We start from the raw sequence: 24,717 nt of genomic DNA on the forward strand, positions 1-24,717 counted from the left end.
CTTTCTCTTTGATAGCAGCTCCGGCCACTTATCTCCTTTCACTGAACCCTTGGTCAATGCTCTTTTCAGTGTTGAACTTGAAACTTCTTCTTGATCTGCAGGATTTTCCCTTGACGGACCTGCAACTGGTTCAGGAGGAGTCAGACCATATTGGCTTTGATCCACCTCAACTCTTTCCCCCTCGGGTCTGGTGTTTGCTCTGTTTGTCTCTCAAAATCATCTACTTTTGGGAGAGCCCTCCCCTGACTAGACTCACCTGCTGCCTCAATTGAGATTGGCTAGCTGTCACTCTCCTATAGGCCTTCTCCTTCGTCTCTCACAGGAGTGAATGAATCGCTCTCAAAATGCTCAAATCTGGTCTCTATTCCTCTTTCTGGCTCTGATGTTGGTCTGTTCATTGTTGGTACTCTCAGCAACTTCTCTTTATTGTCTAGAGGACATGCCACTTTTCACCTGTGGCTTGCGTGGATCCAGTTCAGAACTCTAGCACATTTCACAGCTGTGGTAGTGATCAAAATGACCTGGAAAGGGCCTTTCCACCGAGGTTCCAAACACGTCTTCCTCATTTGTTTTCATATCACAACCCAGTCACCAGCTCTCAGGTTGTGTCCTTGATCTTGAGACAGCTGCAGTGTGGTGGCTTCCACCTGATAAGAGAAAGAGCGAACAACATCAGCCAGACCTTTGCAGTAGTCCAACACCATATCATCTGTTATGGTCACAAGAGAATTGCAGGAACCACTTGCAACCTCATTGCTCTGCCCATGAGTATCTCACGCAATGACAATTCTGTTGGGTGTGTTTCTCATTGTCATTAGAACTAACAGTAGTGCGTCAGGCCATTTTAGATTCGTAGACGCACACATTTTCGCCATTCTTGATTTCAAGATACCATTCATCTGTTCTACAAGTCCTGATGCGTCAGGGCGGTACCTACAATGCAACTTCTGCTCAATATTTAAGGCTGCACTTAGTAATTTGACTACTTCATTGTTGAAGTGACTTCCTCTATCTGATTCTAAAGAGATCGGAAACCTAATACGTGGTATCAGTTCCCTAAGAAGTAATTTTGTTACTGTTAGGCTGTCATTTCTTTGTGTAGGGTTCACTTCGATCCAATGATTAAAGATGCAATCAATCACCAACACATATCTCAATCCTCCACAGATAGGCATCTCAATAAAATCAATTTGCACTCTGCTGAATGGACCTCCTGCTCTTTCAGTGTGGATCAAATTGACCACTGTCCCTATTCCCGCGTTCATTTGTTGACAAATTATACAACGGTGGCAAATTGCTTCAGCAACTTGTCTAAATTTCAGATTGAACCAGTGTTGTTTAAACAGGCGAATCATGGCATCCTGCCCAACATGTGCTTGACCATGATAATACCTTGCCATTTGAATCAGCAAACTGTTCAGCAAAACCAATTGACCACCTTCTGACACCCACAATTCATCCTGTCGCTGTACACATTTCATTTTGTACCATGATCGTTTTTCTTCCCTGTCAACATTATTCTGAAGTGTTCTCAGTTCTCCCAATGCTTCCATTACATGCAATGCATAACTTGGACATATTTATTCTTCTTCAGGTAACAATTCCCACTTATCCTTATACAGTTCAAGGCGCAAAACCTTGCGACTTGATCCACATATTAATTTCGCATTGACACAAAATCTTGCGATTTTGAGATGTGCACTGCATTTCACCACAGCAATCTTTTCAGGCATTTGGATAGCTTGTAACAACTCTTGAATTCTCTCACCATTTCTTACTGGTCAGCCAGAAGAGGATATGAAACCTCTCTGTGATCACAACTGGCCAAAATCATGCACTATTCCGATTCCATACTGGCTATCCGTATAGATAGTAACTTTAAGCTGCACAGAAACATGGCATGCTCTAATAAGGGCTACCAGTTCCACTACTTGAGCAGAATAGATGCCTCAAAGCCAGGATGCTTCCCGTATACCAGATACTGTGCACACAGCATATCCTGCTCTCAGTACTCCAGTATTGTCCCTTAGACAGATACCATCAACAAAGACAATTTAGTCATTTTCTTCTAATCGGGTATCTCTAATCTCAGTTCTCTGTTTTGTGCACAGATCAGTTACTTCAGGATAATCATGTTCAGTGTCTTCCAATTTTTCAATTTCAACATTTTTTTTATTTGGAAGTAAGCTTGTCGGATTAAGCACTGTACATCTTTTTAATGACACATTAGGTGATCCTAAGATGCTCGTCTCATAGCTAGTCACTCTGGCACCTGTCAAGTACTGTGCTTTGGTCCTTGTTATTAAAACTTCAATGGAGTGAGGGACCATAGTAGTCAAGGGATGTCCCATCACAATGCGTTAACACTGTGCGAGGCTCTGTCCAGCTGCTGCAGCTGCACGCAAACAGCCTGGTAAACGTCTGCATCTGAGTAGCTGAACAATATGCTACTGGGCGGTTTACACCTCCATGGACCTGAGTCAAGACAGACAATGAACATGCATCACTCTCATGAGAAAACAACGTGAAGGACTTTGTGTAGACAGGCATACTTAATGCCGGGGCTTTGCAGAGATTTTCTCTCAAATCAGAAAATGCTTTCATACAGGCCTGGTCTAACACTAGGGGATCAGTGACCTCTTTGTGAGTCAGATTCTGCAGTGGTTTGGAAATGACTGAAAAATTTGGAAATCCACTGGCGACAGTAGACTACCATCCCTAAAAACATCCTGACATCTCTCTGTGTGGCTGGGGGATTAATCTGCAATATGGCTGCAACACTTTCTCTGGATATTTTTCCTTATTCCCTTCTCAATCTGGTAACCCAAATGCTTCACCTCTTTCTGACAGTATTCCAGTTTAAGTGGGGACACTTTATGGCCATTCTTTCCCAAATGGCTCAGTAAAGCAATCGTGTCATACTTGCACTCTTCCTTCGTTTTGGATGCAGTCATCAATGTACTGTAATAGTGTCGATTGGAAAAGCTTTTCCAGTGACTCCCGATTCTTTTTCAAGAGCTGATTGAATATGGAAGGTGATTCTGAAAACTCTTGAGGAATTCTACATCCACAGTAAACCTGAGCCAAAAATGTGAAACAAAAGAGAAATTGACTATCTTCAAGAAGAGACACAGAAAAGAAGGCTTGTGACAAGTCTATGACTGAACTACTCAGCATCACATGAAATCTGAAACAAAATCACGGCTGGATTTGGCACTACGGCGCAACATTTGATCACCATGTCATTTATTTTCCTCAAATCCTGGACAATCAGAACCTTCCCACAGGGCTTTTTCAATCACATCAGTGATTTACATGGGTTGCTCAACACTTTTCTCAATACCCTCGGTTTACAAATCCTGCAATTACGTGAGCAACCTTCAGAAAGATGTCCTGTGGCATGTGATTCTGGGGAAAAATGCATTCCGCTTTACAGTAACTTTAACTGGCTCAACTCCGTTTATCAGGCCAATCTCTTTCCCTGTCAAATCCCACACTCTCTCTTTAACCTTTCCCTGTAAATCAGGTGGAAGCTCCTTTACTATGAATACTGGAAAGAAACTTATCGGAGGGTATTCTTTATTTATTGTCTGACTTCTGTCCCTGGAGCTGGCTCATCCTTATCATCACAGTTCGTCTGTATCTCGATTTTCATCATCTGAGCAAGTAATCGAGCACCTGGTTTTACACTGCAAGTCTCTTCCCAGTAGGGATACTGGACTTGAATCACAGACTACGAATTTGTGCAATCCTTTAAAGTTGCCAATTTTAACCCGAACTGGTTCTGTTTTGGTTGGTCAAATACTGATTTGCTACTCATACATTCTGGAATCTTCCCTTAAAGGGGCAAGTTTGGAACTTCTGCAGTTCTCACTGTAGCTCCTGTGTCAACCAAGAATGAAACCTTGTGACCCATTACTCTTCCCTTCACATATAGGCCTTTCTGATCTATTTCTAACGAAGCTGCAAGCACACATTACTCTTCATCTGAACTCTCATTCACCCAATCATTGTTTATTCCATTCTCACTGTGTTACAGGAATTAGTGTACCGTGTTAGCACTCTGGTTAAACTTCTGACCTGTGACCTGCTGAGGAAGCATCTCCTGCTGCTGTTCCATTGGGGCATAAGGTATTAGAATTTGCTGTCTAGGTACCATTTGAACCTACTGTTGCATTGGCTGCAACTGTGTCATCTGTACACGAGGCATTTGCACGTGGTGCATTGGTTGAAAATTTTGCATTTGATTCACATTGTTATGAAAATTTAGATTATGACCTCTCATTCTCGGTCCTCTCATGTTTTGGAACAAATTGATGTCACTTGTTTACTAAACAACACCTTCCTGTACCATCATCGGACACTCCTGCTTCCAATGTCCGACCGCTCTGCAAGTGTGACAAGGCAACAATCTCTTCATTTCCTGCACATCATTCTGAACCACTACAGTACCCAAATCGTGACTATGGTTTCCATTTCCAATTCCTCCGCGACCTCTACCTCTCATCTGATTTTGAAATACCACATTTCCCTGCTGCTGTTGTGGAAAATTTCCCTGCATGCCTGTTTGTGCTACTTTAATCTGCATCACCATCGCCTTTTCTTTCAACTTTCTCTGCTTCAACTCCATCTCTTCGCTACAGTACTTTGCATATTGCAATACCTCATCAATCGGCTTTGCTTGCCAGCAAATCAAATGACTCTTAATCATCTGGCTAATTTCAGGTCTCAATCCTGCCACAAATCTAGACACAAAATGAATCGTGTCTTTCGGCTCAATTGTCTCTGTATCACTGTAATGCTTAAATGCCTGCAACAATCTCTCATAATACGCAAGTATTGACTCTTTCACTTCCTGAGCTGTCCTGTCTATTCTCTGCCAATCAGTGTTTCTGGGCAAAATTCTCGTTTAAAAAAATTCAACCACTTTGTAATAATATTTAATTACCTCAGGAGATGGCGCACCTGTAGTTGAATGTCTCTTTCTTTTTCATTTTTTTTTTTTTTTATTTTTTTATTTTTTGTCGGTCAATCTATACTCCTCTTGCACTCTCCATAAATCAGCTGGGACTAATATTTCTAAGAATGTTTAAGGCCTCCCACAGGCATTTTGCAAGTTTAACAAACCTGTCTTTTTGCTGGTACCATTTCTACTGGTTTCTCTCTCAACTTAGGATAATCATTCGTAAAGGATAGAATGTCACTTCTGCTCCAAGGGACATAAACGCAATTCCCTCCTGGAATCTCTCTCATTGGTAAAATTGTCACCAGATCCTTACCCTGCTGCACATTTGCAGTGAGATCGCCAGAATCTCTTTTCCTTTTATCTCTCTTCTTATTCCATCTGCCTCCCACTTGTGTAATGCTCCCCATGTCTGGACACTTTGGAATAACTTCTAAGGTGTGCCTTCATTCCTGCAGAGCTTATATGGTCAAAATCTTTTGTGTCAAATTCTAACCTGTAACTCTTTATCAAATGTTTTTTTTTCTTCTCTATTTTTATGCCGTACTTCTCTGCCAAGTCTGCTAACTTATGATGCACATTGCTCACTTCCATCATAATCTTCTGGCCCAGATACCTCAATTCTGCTTCGGTGTAAGATTCAAGTCTGTTCACACCCATAGTTCCCTCAGTGAGCTCACCCGCTTCATCCCTAGTCTCGTATAGTTCAATTACTCCTCTACCCTAGGAGCACTCTGCAGGGTATTCAGCTTGTCTAACCATTCAGTCAATTGTTGGACAGTCAAACCTTGCAATGAAATGTTGTTAGGCTGGGTATTTGGCAACGGTTGCACAACTACATTTGGAGATTGCGGTGTCAGTAATTTCAGGCTGTGACTAACCTTCAACCCTGTTAAAGTATCCGGAGTAACTCCGAATGGGCTACAGTCTAACAATGATCTTGATCCTTCAAAGGTCTGTCCCATAGGAGAGACTACTTGGGTATTCTCATTGAGTCCTCTCCTCATTGAATTCTGACTCAGGACTCCCTGTCCACTTGGACTGTTATTCTCTTGTGCAAACAAAGGTACAATTGGACCGAAGGTGACAGGTACACATACGGCATCTGGGCTTGGTCTAACACTGGGTGCATAATTCCCGTATTCCGGCTCATCAGTACAGACATATCTGTCTGTGTCCCTGTTATCGGAGTGTACTTTGGCATTGCTTGTGACTGCACTTGAAGCAATAAGAGTGGAGTCTGTTCGGTTTGTGGCTATTTCCACAATAGGTACATCAGGGTAAATCCTCGGGACATTACACTGTGGCCCCTTATTTTGTGCTACCGGAGTAATAAGTGCATTAAGACTGCTCTGCATTGGGCTCTGTGTCATGCTAGGATTCATCTGCACTGGACTTGTCATGTTAACCTGTGTCGGTGCTGAAGGGTTTACACTAGTATTCGGACTGCTCTCTTGTGCTGCATATGGTGGGGGACGATTTCTCAATAACTGTAAAATAAATTAATCATCGTCTGACTCTTCCTCAAGTGTAAAAGATCTCCTAGACTCCTTTGCCCTCTGCTCTGTACTCTCGGAAGAACTTCTATTTGTCTTTCTGGTGGCTTTCCATCCTTCTCTCTCGCTATCCTGTGTAATTGCAGGAAACAATTTAATCCCCTGTAAAGTCTTGGTTCTCCAAAATTTCTAATCACTATCCCATCTAGCCTCCGCTAGTGTTTTCTCTGCCTTTCTCATCCTCCTCTCAAATTTCTGTAGCTGTTGCTGTCTAGCTACTAATTCCCAGATTGCTAGTGCTTCAAACTGTGCTGGTCTCGGAGGAGGTTTGAGATCATACAGCACCCTCCTCAAATTCTCTAAGCTGCTCAAATTAAATGTTCTGTGGGCAGGAAACACACTAAGCTTCCATCTTTCTCTGTCACTTTGCACCATTGTTTCAGCCAAAGACATGGCGCGGCACCCATTTCTTCAATTACAATGTAAGCTGGTGTACCTTCTGGTGGTGCAATATCCCCTATACTCGCAATGTACGTATCTCCCCTCAAAGCACACTTTAAAGCTTTGAAAATTTTCATTTTGGTGACCTTTATATTATTGTAAATCAAATCAGGAAGTGACTTTTAATCCCAGAATCCTCTTTACCAACCTTCTCAACCAATTTTGCTTAACGGTGATCTGCCAATCCATGCGCGACCCTTCTCACTAACAACCTATCCCAGTGCGGCTCTAATGGCGTCACACTCACAAGTACGGAGGCTGACAAAGTCTTCCGGCTTGTCCTCCCAAACTCAGATTCATACCGAACAAATGCAAAACTAGTGTGAGCACTAAACAAAATCAAAACTCAATTTGTCTGTTTACCACAGGTAAGGTAACACAATCGCTTCAGAAATCTTACAGATTTTTCACGGACGGCGTTTCGCTCTAGCAGCTACTTCCTCATTCTCAGTTTCTCTGATTCACAAGCAAAATTCAACCTGCAAATTTTACTTTCAACTGATCAGTGGGTCTGTCCTGGTGCACATACGACTCGCCAGATCTCTGTCGAAAAATTATTTCACTCACTTTGGCTCACGCTCAGATTTGTCGACCACGCCTGATCAACCTGTTAAACCAGACAAATTACAACAAAAACCAAGTGTCTCATACACTTTTCAATATATTCCAGAGTCTTGGACCACACAGGGTCCATATATCAACACCCACATGGACAATTTTTTAGCACAAACCGCCACATTTATGTGAAGTACGACGACTTACCTACTGTCACACCTCGGAGTATGCACACTCCTTCTACAACTTCATTTGAAGTACACAAACTCCTTAAACCCTTACAAACATCACAATTCACCTGTAATTTACATAAGCTGTGAAACTGCAAAACCTACTTCATTCACACTGTCACTAGAACGCTGGGAACATCTGCAAACAATCATTGGCAAGCTCCAGGTTTCTGGGAAAGGCATTCTAAATGCTTAGGGGAACATTTTCTCTCCACTTTGTATCATTGAATCTAAAAAATCCAAACTTTCACCAATTTCTCTTACCAAATCTGAGAATTACTTTGCTCTTTGTAGTATGTTAACCCTTACCCCACTACCATCTCTGGGAGTACCTCTTATTCCTCGCTTACTATCTCTGGGGCCAAATACTCTACTACCTATCTCTGGACTTTATGATGGGCTTTTAAAGAGCCAAACCATGTACCGGGCCTTTATGATGGGCTCCTTAAGGGACAAACCAGGTACCAGGCCTTTATTATGGCCTCTTAAGGAGACAAACCGTGTACCGGGCCTTTATGATGGGCTGCTAAGGAGGCAAACCATCAATCTCTGCTACCGTCTCTGTTACGCGTCAGACCCTAATAAGTTAATTTCTAAGGGCATGCGTTGTAGGTCGATGGACCTTTTGACTGCACTTTGAGTAGTTCCCACCTTGTAACCCCGTTCCAATGCAGATCAATAGTAGTAACAATCAATAACATAAATAAAGGGAGTCAGTAATTTCCACACACCATGACCTCTCTGCCATGAATAACCACACCTTTATGTAAAAGTTAGAATGTTTATTTGCCTCTATTAACAAAGCTTATGTTACATAACTTAGGGCCATATGTACGAACACATTTTCCTATAGACACAGAATGGGTAAAACCCTTTGATACATCTGGCCCTTAGTCGCAAAATCAAATGGTAAGCATACAGAAACAATACTGGCTGACCAAATCTCTTAAAGAATTGCAGTTCGATCAAAGCTTGGACCACTACACATTCTAAGGTTACAGTACAAATTGATAGCAAGAATAACTGCACAAATGAAATGGCGTACATTTAGAATTAGCTAAGAAGAGATATGAACTGTTATTACATGTAGCAAACCTCATCAGTGAGTACCCTAATTAAACTTCTGATTAGAATAGCATGTTTGGATTTCATGCAAAACAATTTAGTCAACACACATTTGGAAAACATCTAACTATGGCTCTATCACAATTAGCGGTTGGTACCTAGGGAGAAAGGCAAATAAACATAACAATCATTAACATCGTCTAATACCTTTCCTCAGTATGGTTCAGCAAGCTGTGACAGTCTTCGTCAGTTGGACATCAGTTTGGTCAGCAAGGCATCAGAATTCATCTTTAAAGTTCAGGAAAGCAAAGTCTCTTCAGGCAATTCAGAAAAGAATAATATCTAAACACTTAAGATAGTTAAGAATATTGCAGAATGGCCTCTCTGGACAGTTTGAAAGACTAGAGCTAATACTGTATCTTCTCTCCATGCGTTGTGGCTAAGTTAGATTTCCTAAAACTGCCTCCCACGTTGTTATTGATCAAAGAATCACATGTTTGCACTTAGTCCGATGAAAGTAGAACCCCATATCTAAGAATTCAAAAGTACACGGTTCACATGTCGATGATTGGCTCCTCTTCTCCTGTTCCCATTGTTTGGCTTGTCAGGTATCAATATTGTTTCAGCTTATACTCCAGTCATTGCATCCATTGTCTTCTCCCGAGAAGGTCATTCTTACACACACTACGTTATACATTGTATGCCTAGCTAGTACAGCATATTCTAGCAAGCAGTTCTCATCAGAAAGAATTTCAGCTATGAGCATTTGGTCAGTACCATGGAAAATTACAATTAAATTCTCCGAGCAGCCATTTTATAAGTCGCCTAAGAAATGCAGCTTGCCATGAAGCCGTGCAACTAGGCTCTGACTACATGAATATTCATTAGTAAAATTCAGCGTTCACACTGGATAGGCTGACACTTTACAGACAGGTTTCTGAAGAGGTCTAGATCTAAGACTGCAACAACAGATCAAAGTGGGGAAACTGCGGTGATAAGGATCAGAAACTGCAGAGGCAAACCGTGAAATGTGACAGCAGGGATAAAGGCATAGATATAAGCTGTTGAGACAGGAAGTAGAGACGAAGGTCAGAGATATACTATAATAGCAGAGATAGAGACCTCAGAGAGTAAGAAAAAAGACCAAAGCCAGGTGGCTAGAGGTGCAAAAATCAGAGGCGGTAGACCAAGAAAGAGAAGGGACACAACAGACACAATGTGCGATTTCCATTCGTGGATTGGACATAGAATGTAGTGGGATGTAGAAAGTGGGGATGTGAATTGGATTTGAGATGGGTGGTTGGAGTGGAGGGAGTAGCCATAGCGCTCATTGACAATCCTGGCATCGCGCCTTATATGTTGTTATACATTTTTTAACTGATAAATAGTATTCCTATTCCTTACTTGCGTGAAGATAATTTTTTTCAACAATGGTGGCGAGGATGGGATGGAGTAGTGTCGGTAGATGGTGTTGACTGCATTTCTGCACTTCTCTTCCTGGATGCGAGGATCGTACCCTGGAGGTCTGGTGGAAATTAGAAGAGCGGATCTGCTGCGAGTTGAAGCTGCCCGGGTGATCCAGAGGTTGCACCAAGCAGGCACATGGTTGTTCCTGTACTGTGGGATGTGTCCCATTGCGTATATATCAGCTGTCTACCCAACGCGTGGTTGACGGTCTAACTGTTGTCCTTTCCCCATCTTGGATGGAGGATATGTGATGTAGGCCTGTCTGTGCACTTCTGGGGGTCAAGTTCTCCACGTCTTCTGTGTGTTTCAGTACGTAGTGACGTGGCACGGTTGCCACAATGTGCCAACATTTTGGAGTCAGTTTCTCCACGTCTTCCGCACAGTGCGGCGTGGCACGTTGTCACCGGCTTAGGAGGTATTATTATTTAAGCAGTACGGCGACTTCACGTACATAGAGTTACTGAGAGTCAATTTATTTTCCCATACTGAGCAGTGCTTGCGCTCCTGAGAAGGTTAAGATTGGTGCTGATCAATTGTATTAGGTGATTGGCACATCATAATTCAGGAAGTTTTACATCTTGCTTTGTGTAATTCATATTTGTATTAATTGTACACGTTCAGGTACTGTGCTGATCAGTTTTTTTTCTGGTGATTGACACACCACTATCAGCCAGTTTTACAGCTTCCTTTGTGTCATTTTATTCTGCTGATTGCTTAATGGTGATCAGCTCACCATTTGTATTCATTCAGCTGACAGACTACATTTGGATTCAAGCTTTAGGTATGATTTCTCTTTGTGCCAATTGTTCGGGGATTGGCACGCCATCTTTTGTTTATAAGCTTTATTGACATTGTGTTAATCATTTCCTGTCATTCTGTGATAAACACTGACAGCAATTTTATTGTATAGTTGTATATTGGGTTGTTAAAAAAGGAAGGTATCCAACGACCGGCATTTTTTTAGCAGAGCTTTCAGAACCACCTATATCATGGGATTTATGGTTTGATATGTTTGAGGCGTATGTCAAGGTATTGGAGAAAGAAGAATGTTCAGCAGAAAGGCATTTAGCATTATTTAAACACAGGTTGGGAGCAATAGTGTTAAGGGAGTTTAAAAATGTACCTCCTTTGGACGATGCAAGTGAAATTGATATATACCAGTATGCTATCAAACAGATTGGATTGGATTGAAATGGGGTGGATTGCAGTGGGGTGGGTACAATTGGACTGAATTGGGGTGGTTTGGAGTGAGCTGGATTGGAGTAGGGTTGATTGTGGTGGATTAGGGTGGAGTAGATAGGATTGGAGTGGGTTGGAGTGGATAGGATTGTAGGGGAGTGAATTAATTGGGATGAGGTGAATTTGGTTGAGGTGGGACGAATTAGAGTAGGACATAATGTTTTGGACTGGAGAGTGGTGGATTGGAGTGAGGCAGATTGGCATGAGGCAGGTGGGTTTGGATTGCAGTTGGGCAGGTGGGTTTGGATTGCAGTGGGGCAGGTGGGTTTGGAATGCAGTGGGGGCAGGTGGGTTTGGAATGCAGTGGGGGCAGGTGGGTTTGGAATGCAGTGGGGGCAGGTGGGTTTGGAATGCAGTGGGGGCTGGTGGGTTTGGAATGCAGTGGGGCAGGTGGGTTTGGATTGCAGTGGGGAAGATTGGAATGGAGTAGTTTTTTATTGGAGTGGGTTGGAATGGGATGGGCTGGATTGGAATTGGGTGCGATGATTTGGATTGGAATGGGTTGGATTGGTGTGGACTGTATTGGAGTGAGTTGGATTGGACTGGAGTGGGTTGGGTTCGACTTGAGTAGATTGGATTTGAGTGGGATAGATTGTGGTGGATTGAGATGAGTTCGATTGGAGTACAGTAGATTTGATAGGGGTGGATTGGAGTGAGCTGGATTGCATTGGAGTGGGGTGGATTTTAGTGGGGCAGATTGCTTTGGATTTTAGTGGGGCAGATTGCTTTGTATTTTAATGGGGCAGATTGCTTTGGATTGGAGTGGGGCAGAATAGAGTGGGACAGATTGTTTTGGATTGGAGTGCTGTAGAATACAGTGGGGCGGATTGTTTTGGGTTGAAGTGGAGCAGAATGGAGTGGGCATATTGTTTTAGATTCGAGCTGTGCAGAATAGAATGGAGCAGATTGTTTTGGAATGGAGTGGTGCAGAATAGAGTGGGGCAGATTGTTTTGGGTTGAAGTGGAGCAGAATGGAGTGGGCATATTGTTTTAGATTCGAGCTGTGCAGAATAGAATGGAGCAGATTGTTTTGGATTGGAGTGGTGCAGAATGGAGCGGGGCAGACTGTTTTGGATTAGAGGGGGCGGAGTGGTTTGGATTGGTGCTGGACGGTTGTTTTGGAGCCAGGTCAGTTGTTTTGAATTGAAATAGGGTGGATTGGATTGCAGTGGATTGATTGGAGTGGTTTGATTCGGATTGGATTGGAATGGGATGGATTGGACAGGCGTCTGCTTGATTGGAATTGGGTGGGTTGATTTGAATTGGACTGGACTGAGTTGGATTGGTGTGGGGAGGGTGGCTGGAGTGCGATAGATTGGGGTGTGCGGATCTGGATTTGACTGGGTTGGATTGGTGTGGGGTGGACTGTATTGGAGTGAGTTAGGTTGGACTGGAGTGGGTTGGGTTGGACTTGAGTGAATTGGATTTGAGTGGGATAGATTGTGGTGGATTGGGATGAGCTGGATTGGATTGGAGTGCAGTAGACTTAATAGGGGTGGATTGGAGTGGGCTGGATTGGATTGGAGTGGGGGTCGATTATTGTGGGGCAGATTGTTTTTGATTGAAGTGGGACAGATTGTTTTGGATTAAAGTGGGGCTGTCAGGAATAAAACTGCGCGGTCCAGGTCCCGCCCGAAACTCCGCTGCGCATATTTGCGGCGCTTTATGCGCATCCCCTCTTGTTCTAAAAGGGGTCCTCCGCGTTGCCTGCCCTGTGGTAAAGCTCATGTAGCTGCAGAGTCAGGACATTAGTGGACAAGATGCCCTTATCAGTGCTATTTTAGTAATGGACTAGAAAGCGCTTCGGATCACATGAGCAAAGCGCTTCAGTCCACGTGAGTAAAGCGCCCTTGGCACGGCAATCAAAGCTCTTCATGTCACATGAGTAAAGCGGTCTTGACATGAGGATCGAAACGCTTCAGGTCACATGAGTAAAGCGCCCCTTAGCATAACGAGTGTAGCGCTTCAAACAAAGCAAGTAAAAGCGCTCTCTGGCATATTGAACAAAGCGCTCCATATATCATGATCAAAGCGCTTCTTGAACAATAAGCAAGGCGCTTCTGCCCAACGAACAAAGCGCTTCAAGTTCAATGAGTAAAACTTTCAGGCCTAGGTAGTAAATGTGAAAACGTTTCGGAGATAAGCAAATTATAGTTTCATTGTTTTTTGGGAAGCATAATATGTTAGATACATATTTAAGTCTTTGAGAACTTCTAGGCTGAGATCAAACGTTTGTTTATGAATGAATAGTTGTTACATGATTGATATCCAGAGTATGTCTATAGTCCAAGGCTCTTGCCATCTCTAGGTTCAGAGGTTGCAGTTAGTTCTTGTTCAATGATTTAAAGAAGGGTTTCAATCTGATATCACGGAGATGCCTTTATTCAAGAGTCTATTGGTGAGTTATACTGTTATGAATGAGTATATGCATATTTGTTCTAACTTTTGTTCTTTTCAGATCTCTCTCCCTGCAGTTCCTTACCCTAATTCCTTCCCCCCCCCCCCCCCCCAGACCCCGGCTTCATCAAAACTCTGCTATAATAGCTCTCTGAGTTGGTGACGCCAGGGGTGGGCCTTTTGTTTAGCAGCATGCACTGTGACGGGGGCAGATTGCTTTTGATTTTTTGGGGGGCAGATTGTTTTGGATTGGAGTGCTGTAGAGTACAGTGGGGCGGATTGTTTTGGGATGGAGTGGGGCAGATTGGTTTGGGTTGGAGTGAAGCAGAATGAAGTGGGGAAGATTGTTTTAGAATGGAGTTGTGCAGAATAGAATGGAGCAGATTGCTTTGGATTGGAGTGGTGTAAAGTGGGACAGATTGTTTTGGATTGGAGTGGTGCAGAATAGAGTGGGGCAGACTGTTTTGGGTTGGAGTGGGGCAGACTGTTTTGGGTTGGAGTGGGGCAGACTGTTTTGGGTTGGAGTGGGGCGGACTGTTTTGGGTTGGAGTGGGGCGGACTGTTTTGGGTTGGAGTGGGGCGGACTGTTTTGGGTTGGAGTGGGGCGGACTGTTTTGGGTTGGAGTGGGGCGGACTGTTTTGGGTTGGAGTGGGGCGGACTGTTTTGGGTTGGAGTGGGGCGGACTGTTTTGGGTTGGAGTGGGGCGGACTGTTTTGGGTTGGAGTGGGGCGGACTGTTTTGGGTTGGAGTGGGGCGGACTGTTTTGGGTTGGAGTGGGGCGGACTGTTTTGGGTTGGAGTGGGGCGGACTGTTTTGGGTTGGAGTGGGGCGGACTGTTTTGGGTTGGAGTGGGGCGGACTGTTTTGGGTTGGAGTGGGGCGGACTGTTTTGGGTTGGAGTGGGGCGGACTGTTTTGGGTTGGAGTGGGGCGGACTGTTTTGGGTTGGAGTGGGGCGGACTGTTTTGGGTTGGAGTGGGGCGGACTGTTTTGGGTTGGAGTGGGGCGGACGGTTTTGGGTTGGAGTGGGGCGGACGGTTTTGGGTTGGAGTGGGGCGGACGGTTTTGGGTTGGAGTGGGGCGGACGGTTTTGGGTTGGAGTGGGGCGGACGGTTTTGGGTTGGAGTGGGGCGGACGGTTTTGGGTTGGAGTGGGGCGGACGGTTTTGGGTTGGAGTGGGGCGGACGGTTTTGGGTTGGAGTGGGGCGGACGGTTTTGGGTTGGAGTGGGGCGGACGGTTTTGGGTTGGAGTGGGGCGGACGGTTTTGGGTTGGAGTGGGGCGGACGGTTTTGGGTTGGAGTGGGGCGGACGGTTTTGGGTTGGAGTGGGGCGGACGGTTTTGGGTTGGAGTGGGGCGGACGGTTTTGGGTTGGAGTGGGGCGGACGGTTTTGGGTTGGAGTGGGGCGGACGGTTTTGGGTTGGAGTGGGGCGGACGGTTTTGGGTTGGAGTGGGGCGGACGGTTTTGGGTTGGAGTGGGGCGGACGGTTTTGGGTTGGAGTGGGGCGGACGGTTTTGGGTTGGAGTGGGGCGGACGGTTTTGGGTTGGAGTGGGGCGGACGGTTTTGGGTTGGAGTGGGGCGGACGGTTTTGGGTTGGAGTGGGGCGGACGGTTTTGGGTTGGAGTGGGGCGGACGGTTTTGGGTTGGAGTGGGGCGGACGGTTTTGGGTTGGAGTGGGGCGGACGGTTTTGGGTTGGAGTGGGGCGGACGGTTTTGGGTTGGAGTGGGGCGGACGGTTTTGGGTTGGAGTGGGGCGGACGGTTTTGGGTTGGAGTGGGGCGGACGGTTTTGGGTTGGAGTGGGGCGGACGGTTTTGGGTTGGAGTGGGGCGGACGGTTTTGGGTTGGAGTGGGGCGGACGGTTTTGGGTTGGAGTGGGGCGGACGGTTTTGGGTTGGAGTGGGGCGGACGGTTTTGGGTTGGAGTGGGGCGGACGGTTTTGGGTTGGAGTGGGGCGGACGGTTTTGGGTTGGAGTGGGGCGGACGGTTTTGGGTTGGAGTGGGGCGGACGGTTTTGGGTTGGAGTGGGGCGGACGGTTTTGGGTTGGAGTGGGGCGGACGGTTTTGGGTTGGAGTGGGGCGGACGGTTTTGGGTTGGAGTGGGGCGGACGGTTTTGGGTTGGAGTGGGGCGGACGGTTTTGGGTTGGAGTGGGGCGGACGGTTTTGGGTTGGAGTGGGGCGGACGGTTTTGGGTTGGAGTGGGGCGGACGGTTTTGGGTTGGAGTGGGGCGGACGGTTTTGGGTTGGAGTGGGGCGGACGGTTTTGGGTTGGAGTGGGGCGGACGGTTTTGGGTTGGAGTGGGGCGGACGGTTTTGGGTTGGAGTGGGGCGGACGGTTTTGGGTTGGAGTGGGGCGGACGGTTTTGGGTTGGAGTGGGGCGGACGGTTTTGGGTTGGAGTGGGGCGGACGGTTTTGGGTTGGAGTGGGGCGGACGGTTTTGGGTTGGAGTGGGGCGGACGGTTTTGGGTTGGAGTGGGGCGGACGGTTTTGGGTTGGAGTGGGGCGGACGGTTTTGGGTTGGAGTGGGGCGGACGGTTTTGGGTTGGAGTGGGGCGGACGGTTTTGGGTTGGAGTGGGGCGGACGGTTTTGGGTTGGAGTGGGGCGGACGGTTTTGGGTTGGAGTGGGGCGGACGGTTTTGGGTTGGAGTGGGGCGGACGGTTTTGGGTTGGAGTGGGGCGGACGGTTTTGGGTTGGAGTGGGGCGGACGGTTTTGGGTTGGAGTGGGGCGGACGGTTTTGGGTTGGAGTGGGGCGGACGGTTTTGGGTTGGAGTGGGGCGGACGGTTTTGGGTTGGAGTGGGGCGGACGGTTTTGGGTTGGAGTGGGGCGGACGGTTTTGGGTTGGAGTGGGGCGGACGGTTTTGGGTTGGAGTGGGGCGGACGGTTTTGGGTTGGAGTGGGGCGGACGGTTTTGGGTTGGAGTGGGGCGGACGGTTTTGGGTTGGAGTGGGGCGGACGGTTTTGGGTTGGAGTGGGGCGGACGGTTTTGGGTTGGAGTGGGGCGGACGGTTTTGGGTTGGAGTGGGGCGGACGGTTTTGGGTTGGAGTGGGGCGGACGGTTTTGGGTTGGAGTGGGGCGGACGGTTTTGGGTTGGAGTGGGGCGGACGGTTTTGGGTTGGAGCGGGGCGGACGGTTTTGGGTTGGAGCGGGGCGGACGGTTTTGGGTTGGAGCGGGGCGGACGGTTTTGGATTGGAGCGGGGCGGACTGTTTTGGATTGGAGCGGGGCGGACTGTTTTGGATTGGAGCGGGTTGTTTTTGGATTGGAGCGGGTTGTTTTTGGATTGGAGCGGGTTGTTTTTGGATTGGAGCGGGTTGTTTTTGGATTGGAGCGGGTTGTTTTTGGATTGGAGCGGGTTGTTTTTGGATTGGAGCGGGTTGTTTTTGGATTGGAGCGGGTTGTTTTTGGATTGGAGCGGGTTGTTTTTGGATTGGAGCGGGTTGTTTTTGGATTGGAGCGGGTTGTTTTTGGATTGGAGCGGGTTGTGTTGTTTTGGATTGGAGCGGGGTGGGTTGTTTTGGATTGGAGCGGGGTGGGTTGTTTTGGATTGGAGCGGGGTGGGTTGTTTTGGATTGGAGCGGGGTGGGTTGTTTTGGATTGGAGCGGGGTGGGTTGTTTTGGATTGGAGCGGGGTGGGTTGTTTTGGATTGGAATGGGGTGGATTGGTTTACAGTGGGTGGATTGGAGAGGTTTGAGTTGGATTGGATTGGACTGGATTGGAGTATGCTTGATTGGAATTGGGTGGGTTGAATTGAACTGGACTGAGTTGGATAGACTGGGGTGGATTGGATTGGATTGGATTGGATTGGAGTGCAGTAGATTGGATTTGGTTGGATTGGATTGGATTGGATTGGATTGGATTGGAGTGCAGTAGATTGGATTTGGTTGGATTGGATTGGATTGGATTGGATTGGATTGGAGTGCAGTAGATTGGATTTGGTTGGATTAGTGTCCGGTGGACTGGATTGAAGTGGGTTGAATTGTAGTTGAATGGTGTGGGCTGGACTGTATTGGAGTGTGGAGGATTGGAGTGGGGACAGATTGTTTTAGATTGGAGTGGGGGCAGATTGTTTTAGATTGGAGTGGGGGCAGATTGTTTTAGATTGGAGTGGGGGCAGATTGTTTTAGATTGGAGTGGGGGCAGATTGTTTTAGATTGGAGTGGGGGCAGATTGTTTTAGATTGGAGTGGGGGCAGATTGTGTTGTGTTGGGTTGGTGTGGGGGCAGATTGTGTTGTGTTGGGTTGGTGTGGGGGCAGATTGTGTTGTGTTGGGTTGGTGTGGGGGTGGATTGGATTGGTGTGGGGTCAGATTGGGTTGGTGTGTCCTGCACAGTTCTGACATTGGGCTATACATGAGCTACATTTGGGTGATATTTGTGCTACATTTTGGCTTTTTTTTCTCTCTGGTGGCCATCTTGGGAGACTTATTTGATATAGAGCTTCCTAATCTTCTCATTTGCTGCACTATCACCAACAGAAAATGTTTTCAGTTTTTGACTTTGATTCCATCAAGATGGTGTTCAGAAGTGTCACACTTCTAATATAAATTCAGAATGTTAGCACTCTAGTTGCTCATTAGAACATTGTAGTAAAGGCGCTGATCACCAGGACTGTCAGTCTGCTGCTGGTGTTTTAAGTCCATATTTCAGTCTGCATGTCAGAATGCTCTAATGAAACAGAAGAGGAAGATATTTGAGAACATACTTAAAATGTGCTCCAGCACTAACCATAATTTCTTTGACAAAATGACCCCCGCCCCCCATTTTGTTCCTTTCTAAATTAAATGTTTTACGTTTTTGCCAGCTTGGTTAAATCAAGATGGCTTCAAGTGTGTTTATAAGTAAGAGTGATAGCGCTTTAGCTGTTCTTTAGAACACTCTGGGAGGCTGCAGTAGAACACAAGGGAATTAACTGACATGCTCCTCCTATTGAAAGTTCATGTTTTTCTGAGAATGTCAGACTTCATTCTCATATGGCTGAGAAAGATAATGTAAATTTATACAAAATATGCTCTCATTTTAGCTTCTGGAGCACTTTTCATAACATCTGTGGGGAAAATCATGAGAAAACATTTTTCTCTTAAACATGATTAATAAAGTTCCAGCAGGGTAAAAATCACCTTACCACAACAATGCCTGAAATTCCATCAACAAATCATGTATATTGGTCCCAAGATGGCTGCCAGCACTTCCTGGTTGAAGCTAAATCTTCAACCAGGAACCAGCTAAATTGCACAGCAGCTCGTGCTTCTGTGCAACATGTGGAAAGCCAATGGATTTTGCATAGGCGAAACCTATTGGCTTTGCCAATGCTTGTTTTGTCTGTGCCATTGGAAAACTGGTATTTTTTACTATGATGCAAGTTATGGAGCATGTTGTGTGCACTGCTAACCATACCAAATTTTATTGGTTTTGCACATTCCAGCAAGAACCTTACTTTTTTTTTTTTAACTGTTTTTGCTAGTGAATTTTATGTTTTTTCTTTTTTTTTTTTTTTTAACTTTCAAAATGTCTAAACCCGTTGTGCACGGCCTTAGGCTTCACTGTGTATTGTTGCACTTATATTGTACTGTAGGCTTTATATACTGCTTACTACCACTGAGTGGGTCACTGAAGTACTTGCTCACTATGCAGGGCATGTGGTCGGATGAGTGTTGTGTATTTTTGGGATCCTATGAGGGAAGCGTTTTGGTGCTGTGTGAGTTACCAGGGGGATGAACTTATCTTGCATCACAGCAGTTTGTAGAACAAGTGTGATGACTAGAGTGAATGCAGTTAGATTGACTCCACCCCAAATGCACTTTTAAAGTAACCAGAGTTGATCGTTAAGGACTGCAGCCCTATTATGAGAACCCAGGGCTGGTAGTCGTAATTTATTTGTTGTTTTGCCAGGAAAGATGAACTATCTTATAATCTCTTAGTGACTGCTAGCAAGTAAATGTGACCTGAACCCATGTTCATTGGATACTGAAAAAAGAAATGTATGCTTTTGCTTGGAGTGATATCCCCTCACAAATGATTTACAAGAGGTATGAGTACAAATGGTATTTGTATTTCACTACATAGCTTCGCTACACAGTATATAGGTACAGCATAGACTAAACAGAATAGAAGACTGTCAGTACAGGGATGTTAGTTGAGGAAATAATTCAGATGTCTACACTTAGTCTCTTTAATTCTTTTTTCCATTTGCTAGAGTGAAGCTTGAAGAAGTTGTTACTTATGAAGCCTTTGAGTCTGGGGACAGTGCCATCTGGTCTGCAGGAAAAGACAGCAAAAGAGCCACGCAGGTGTGGGAAAAGGGAGAGAACCTACACCAAAAGAAGAAAAAGAAAAAACATGATTTTGAATCCTCGCCGTCAAAGACTCTACATTTTGAATGTAGCGAGTTGAAGAAAAATTCAAAGAAAAGGAAAGGTAGCTCTGAAGAAACCCGGGACTCTAGCCCTGAAGGAAACAATGTTGATTTAAATCAGAAGAAAACGCAAAAGAAAAAAAATATAGTCCAAAACAAAGCGATAGAGCTAGACAGCAAGAACAGAAATGTGACAAATATCACCAAAGTGAAAGACAAGAAGGTTTTCGATAATTCTGTGAACTCTAAAAAAGTAAACACTTCCAAAAAAATAAAGTTGCAAGTCGCCAGGACAGGTAGTAGTAGTGCCTCTGAAAGTGATTCCACAAGTACATCTTCTCTCAGTAGCACGAAGAAGGCCAGCAGTAAACTGAAGCCGCTTTCTAACCAGTCCCAAGCGCTCATTAAGAAAAAGGATGGTCCCCAGTCTGTTAGTGCAACTACAGAGACTGCCACAAAAGATGCCAAGGTTTCCAAATCCGGGCCTAGCGTTAAACCTGTAATTGGTACAACAGGTACGTCTTCATCATCTAGCTCCGACTCTGATATCAATAAAGGGTCTGGCAGTACACTGGATAAGAAGAGAACTCAAACGGATAGTCATTTCACAGATGCATCGCTAAAGCCTCAGCAGAAGAAGGTTTCTGCCAACTCTGAGAGCTCTGATTCCTCTGATTCAGGGAGCTTTGTTATAAAAAAACCTACACCAGCACCTTCCTTTGTAGGAAATGGTGATGTACAAATCACGCCTGTCTTATATGGACCAACTCTGAACCCAAAAGGTATAGGAAGGGGAGTGGCAAGAGGATGTGGAAGAGGACACGACACCGCTCATTGGAGGGGATCAGGAGGCCGTGGATTTCGTGGGAGGATGAGGGGAAGAGGGCGAGGAAATGCCAATCACTTCCCTCTTGATTGCAGTACTGAAAATGTAAAACAGCAATTAAACCACAGTATTTCGAACGTTTCTTTCATTGTTCAGGTAAGGTTTTGTTTTACATTTACTGCGATATGAGCATGGTAGGTTTCAAGTTTAGATTTTCTTATGCTGGGTCTTCCCTAGAAGTATGAGCTGCAAATATTTAGCATTACGTACTGTTTGTTTTCCTCATATCACCAATAAAGCCCCACTCATGTTTGTTTGGATCCAATTTGAAATGTGGCTTCTTTTTTAATCTGTTCTGTCATACAATGCTGTGGGTAGCCCCCACAGTTTGAACAGAGAAACAAGGTGTAATCTTGGGATCCATCTGGCTGGCTGTTTGTTTGCCACGATTTAAAAGGTTACCACATTATCTCCCTCTTCATTTTATAAGCTGCCTTTTACACCCTGTTCACCTGGGCCACTGCCGCTACCCATTCCTATATAATTGGGAACTCCACATGCGTCCACCTCCTACATATTTTTTGCCTTGCTAACAATAATAGGTAAAAAAGCAACTCACTAAATTTCTTCGTATCGGCACGTTTTCTTCCATTATGTTCCACACCAAATAATATCAAAACATGGCTTACCTTTATATTGCCCGCTAAGATTGAGTTCAACACCTTACCAATGCTTTGCTAAAATATTGCCAGCCCTCGGCATTCCACACACGTGTATTTTATTAGCCTCCTTCAAGCTGTATCTAGGGCATTAACACTCCACTGCATTCTTGAATTTAGCCATTCTTGCAGGAGAACAGTAACATCTATGGAGGGTGACAGAATGGTTTTGTCTTAGGGTAGGAGATCGCACGGTGGCATGGAACAAATGTAAGGATACCTACCATAACTCCATCCCCACATTCAGTCTTACCCCCACATATCGAATGATGGACTATCTCTCCATTCCAACCCTGTCACCAAGTTCCAATACTATTTTCTACTTCCCTTTCTTCAGTCGGATATCTTGTAGATCTTTTTCCATTTGACAACATCTACCCTAAATCGTTTTTGCTGTATAACCCATGCAGTTATCTGGATACATTGAAACCTGGAGAAATAGCCGGTTTTTCTCACTCTGGAGTGCTTCCATGTGAGTAGTTCTCCCTCACTTAGTAAATCCTCCCATCTCCTCACCACATCTCTCCTAGTAGGACAATCCAGTTTATCGTTCAAGCACTCTGGAGTTTCTGCTGAGTCCCAGATTGGAGCAAGGATTTGTACATCATATCACAACCTGGCAACCGCCTGAGGGATCCTCAGCCTGAACTTTTTATGGAACAATTTTTTGTTCTTATCATTATCGCCATCATTACCAATACACAGCATATCACTTGCAACCCCATGGGCTGGCTGCGTTCGGTAGCCAGATCAGGTGCAGTCATGCACACAGCTTTTCCCCTACAACCCTGGGGCTGACCGCGTGTAGCAGGCAGGTTAACTAAGAACAAAGAGAAACAGTAGATAAATGAACCCCACACCCGTCACTCCCTCCCCCCACCAGTCTCCTGTCATGTGCTGCTAAGGGGTCTATAGCAACTGTAATCTATTCAATCAAGCCATGGGCGTAGAGGACAAAGAGTCCCAGAAGCACACGCAGGCACTACAATGGCTATATCAGGCGGAGTAGTCACAGGTAGGACGGACAAGTCCGCTCCCGAAACTCAGACGAGAGGATGCAAATGAAGGGTGCCCGCAGGTCTGCATATTGTGTATGGTTTGTTTCTGTGGCAGAGGACAACTTCTCCGTACTGAAGATGAACCACAGCCTATGCAACCATGAGATATGATCTGGTGTTTTGTCCGAGCCCCAGATCAAAATGATAACCTAGTGGGCAACACCCAGCGCCAGGCCATTTGCCTACCTTTGTTGGAGCGCAAGGGGTAGGTCAGAAGGTTCTGCAGACCCAGATTTAGTGTAGGTCGGGAACCTGGGGATGGATGTGTCAAGGGCTGAGTCAATGTCGTTTAAGACTTGTTCCCAATACAGGTTGAGTTTTGGGCAATGCCCATGAGGTGGATGAGGGTCCCGGTGTTAGCACAATCCCACCAGCACTTTCCCCCGGATCTCCATTTTTTGCAGTCATGAAGGGGTTAAGTACCAATTGAAAAACAAACTTTTATGTGCAGCCATGTTATGCGCAGTGTGGTGCACTCTATTAAAAAATATCTGCCCATTCTTTAGTGGATAGGGTTCTGCCCAGTCTCCAGATTTGGTTAGAGTTGGTTCCATCCCAAGCAAGGCGTAGAGTTCTAATATAAGGGGTTTGTCGTCTGACTCAAGGAGTAGCCACTTCTCAAAAGGAGCCATCGGTTGGCTCGCTCCCTGTCGAGTCCCAGGGCCAGTAGCACAGGGTGTTCAAGAGGGACCCCACCCATTTACAATCCCCATCTCGCCAGCATCTAAATTGCTCTGGCTGCAACAGAGGGGCGAATTCTGGGTTGGCCAAAATCGGGGTCATATGAGAGGTGAAGTTCAGTTGACCTGCCTTAATCGCTATGAAGTCCAATACTTGCATCGTTGGGTTTGTCACTGGAAAAAAGTATAGGGCCTGTGCCAGCAGGGAAGCCAGACCTTTTTCTATATGAACCCGTAACAGATTGGTCCATGAATGTCCTATGCTTCTCTGAAACTGGGCGGTTCCACTCCACTATATGTCGGAGTTGGGATGCTTGGTGGTACCGGAATAGCTGGAGGGGGACCGCAAGCCAACTATTCTCTTTCAAGTGATAAATCGAGTGTTTATGCAGGTGCAGTTTCTTGCCAACCGAAATATATTTATTGACAGCCAATTGCTTTTGGAGGTGGGGCAGGGTCTGGAATAGATATAATTTGTGGGGGAGAATGGTCATCTTGATTGTGGTGACCCTGCTGATCCATGATGGGCAGAAGCTGCTCCACAACATCAGGTCTTTGTGTGTTTTACAGGCAATAGTAGAGTAATAGTCGGGCGGCTCCTTCGCAATGCAGAAAAATAAAATAATAGTTCACTATAATTTTATTTTTCTGCTGCTGGCTAAGTGCGCATTTGTGTTTGGCAACCTGTCACCTAGGTTTCTCCAGTCTGGCTATGATGAGCAGCCGGTATGGAGAAACTGCACAGGCCCCAGGGTTGTGTCTGAGCAGCAGTTCAAGCTGCTCAGACCAATCCTGATGCTGCTTTCATGCTAACTTTAGCATGAAAGCAGCACCAGGATTGCTGAGGAGCCTGTGCTGGTGTCCCAGTGAATGCAGGAACACCACATCGAGGGAAGAGGAGCGCGAGGCGGCAGGAGATGGTGGCGTCCATTAAGGTAAGTTTATTTATTTGGCCATGTAGATACTACCCACCCATTTAGAAGCATATGCCGAAGTCCAACTTCCATAGAGTATCAAAAAGGTAAGGCTAGTGAACATGATCAAATGCTTTTTCTGAGTCCATGAACAGGAGTAGAGCCTCCTTTTGTGATCTGTATACCTTATCTATTAGGTGTAGTATACGCTTAATGTTATTGCTGTATTGATGTGGTGGTATGAATCCT

At 45.5% G+C, this 24,717-nt stretch overlaps 1 protein-coding gene across 1 annotated transcript in view; it reads left to right on the forward strand.

Moving 5' to 3' along the window:
* COIL (coilin) overlaps window positions 1–24,717 on the forward strand; it is a 74,602-nt gene that overhangs the window by 4,244 nt on the left and 45,641 nt on the right. Inside the window, exon 2 of the mRNA XM_069200009.1 lies at window positions 20,113–21,253. Within this exon, the coding sequence (XP_069056110.1) occupies window positions 20,113–21,253 (1,141 nt within the window). The remainder of the gene's footprint in view (window positions 1–20,112; window positions 21,254–24,717) is intronic.

The sequence above is a fragment of the Pleurodeles waltl genome, chromosome 7 (assembly GCF_031143425.1).
Source record: "Pleurodeles waltl isolate 20211129_DDA chromosome 7, aPleWal1.hap1.20221129, whole genome shotgun sequence".
Lineage (NCBI taxonomy): Eukaryota > Metazoa > Chordata > Amphibia > Caudata > Salamandridae > Pleurodeles > Pleurodeles waltl.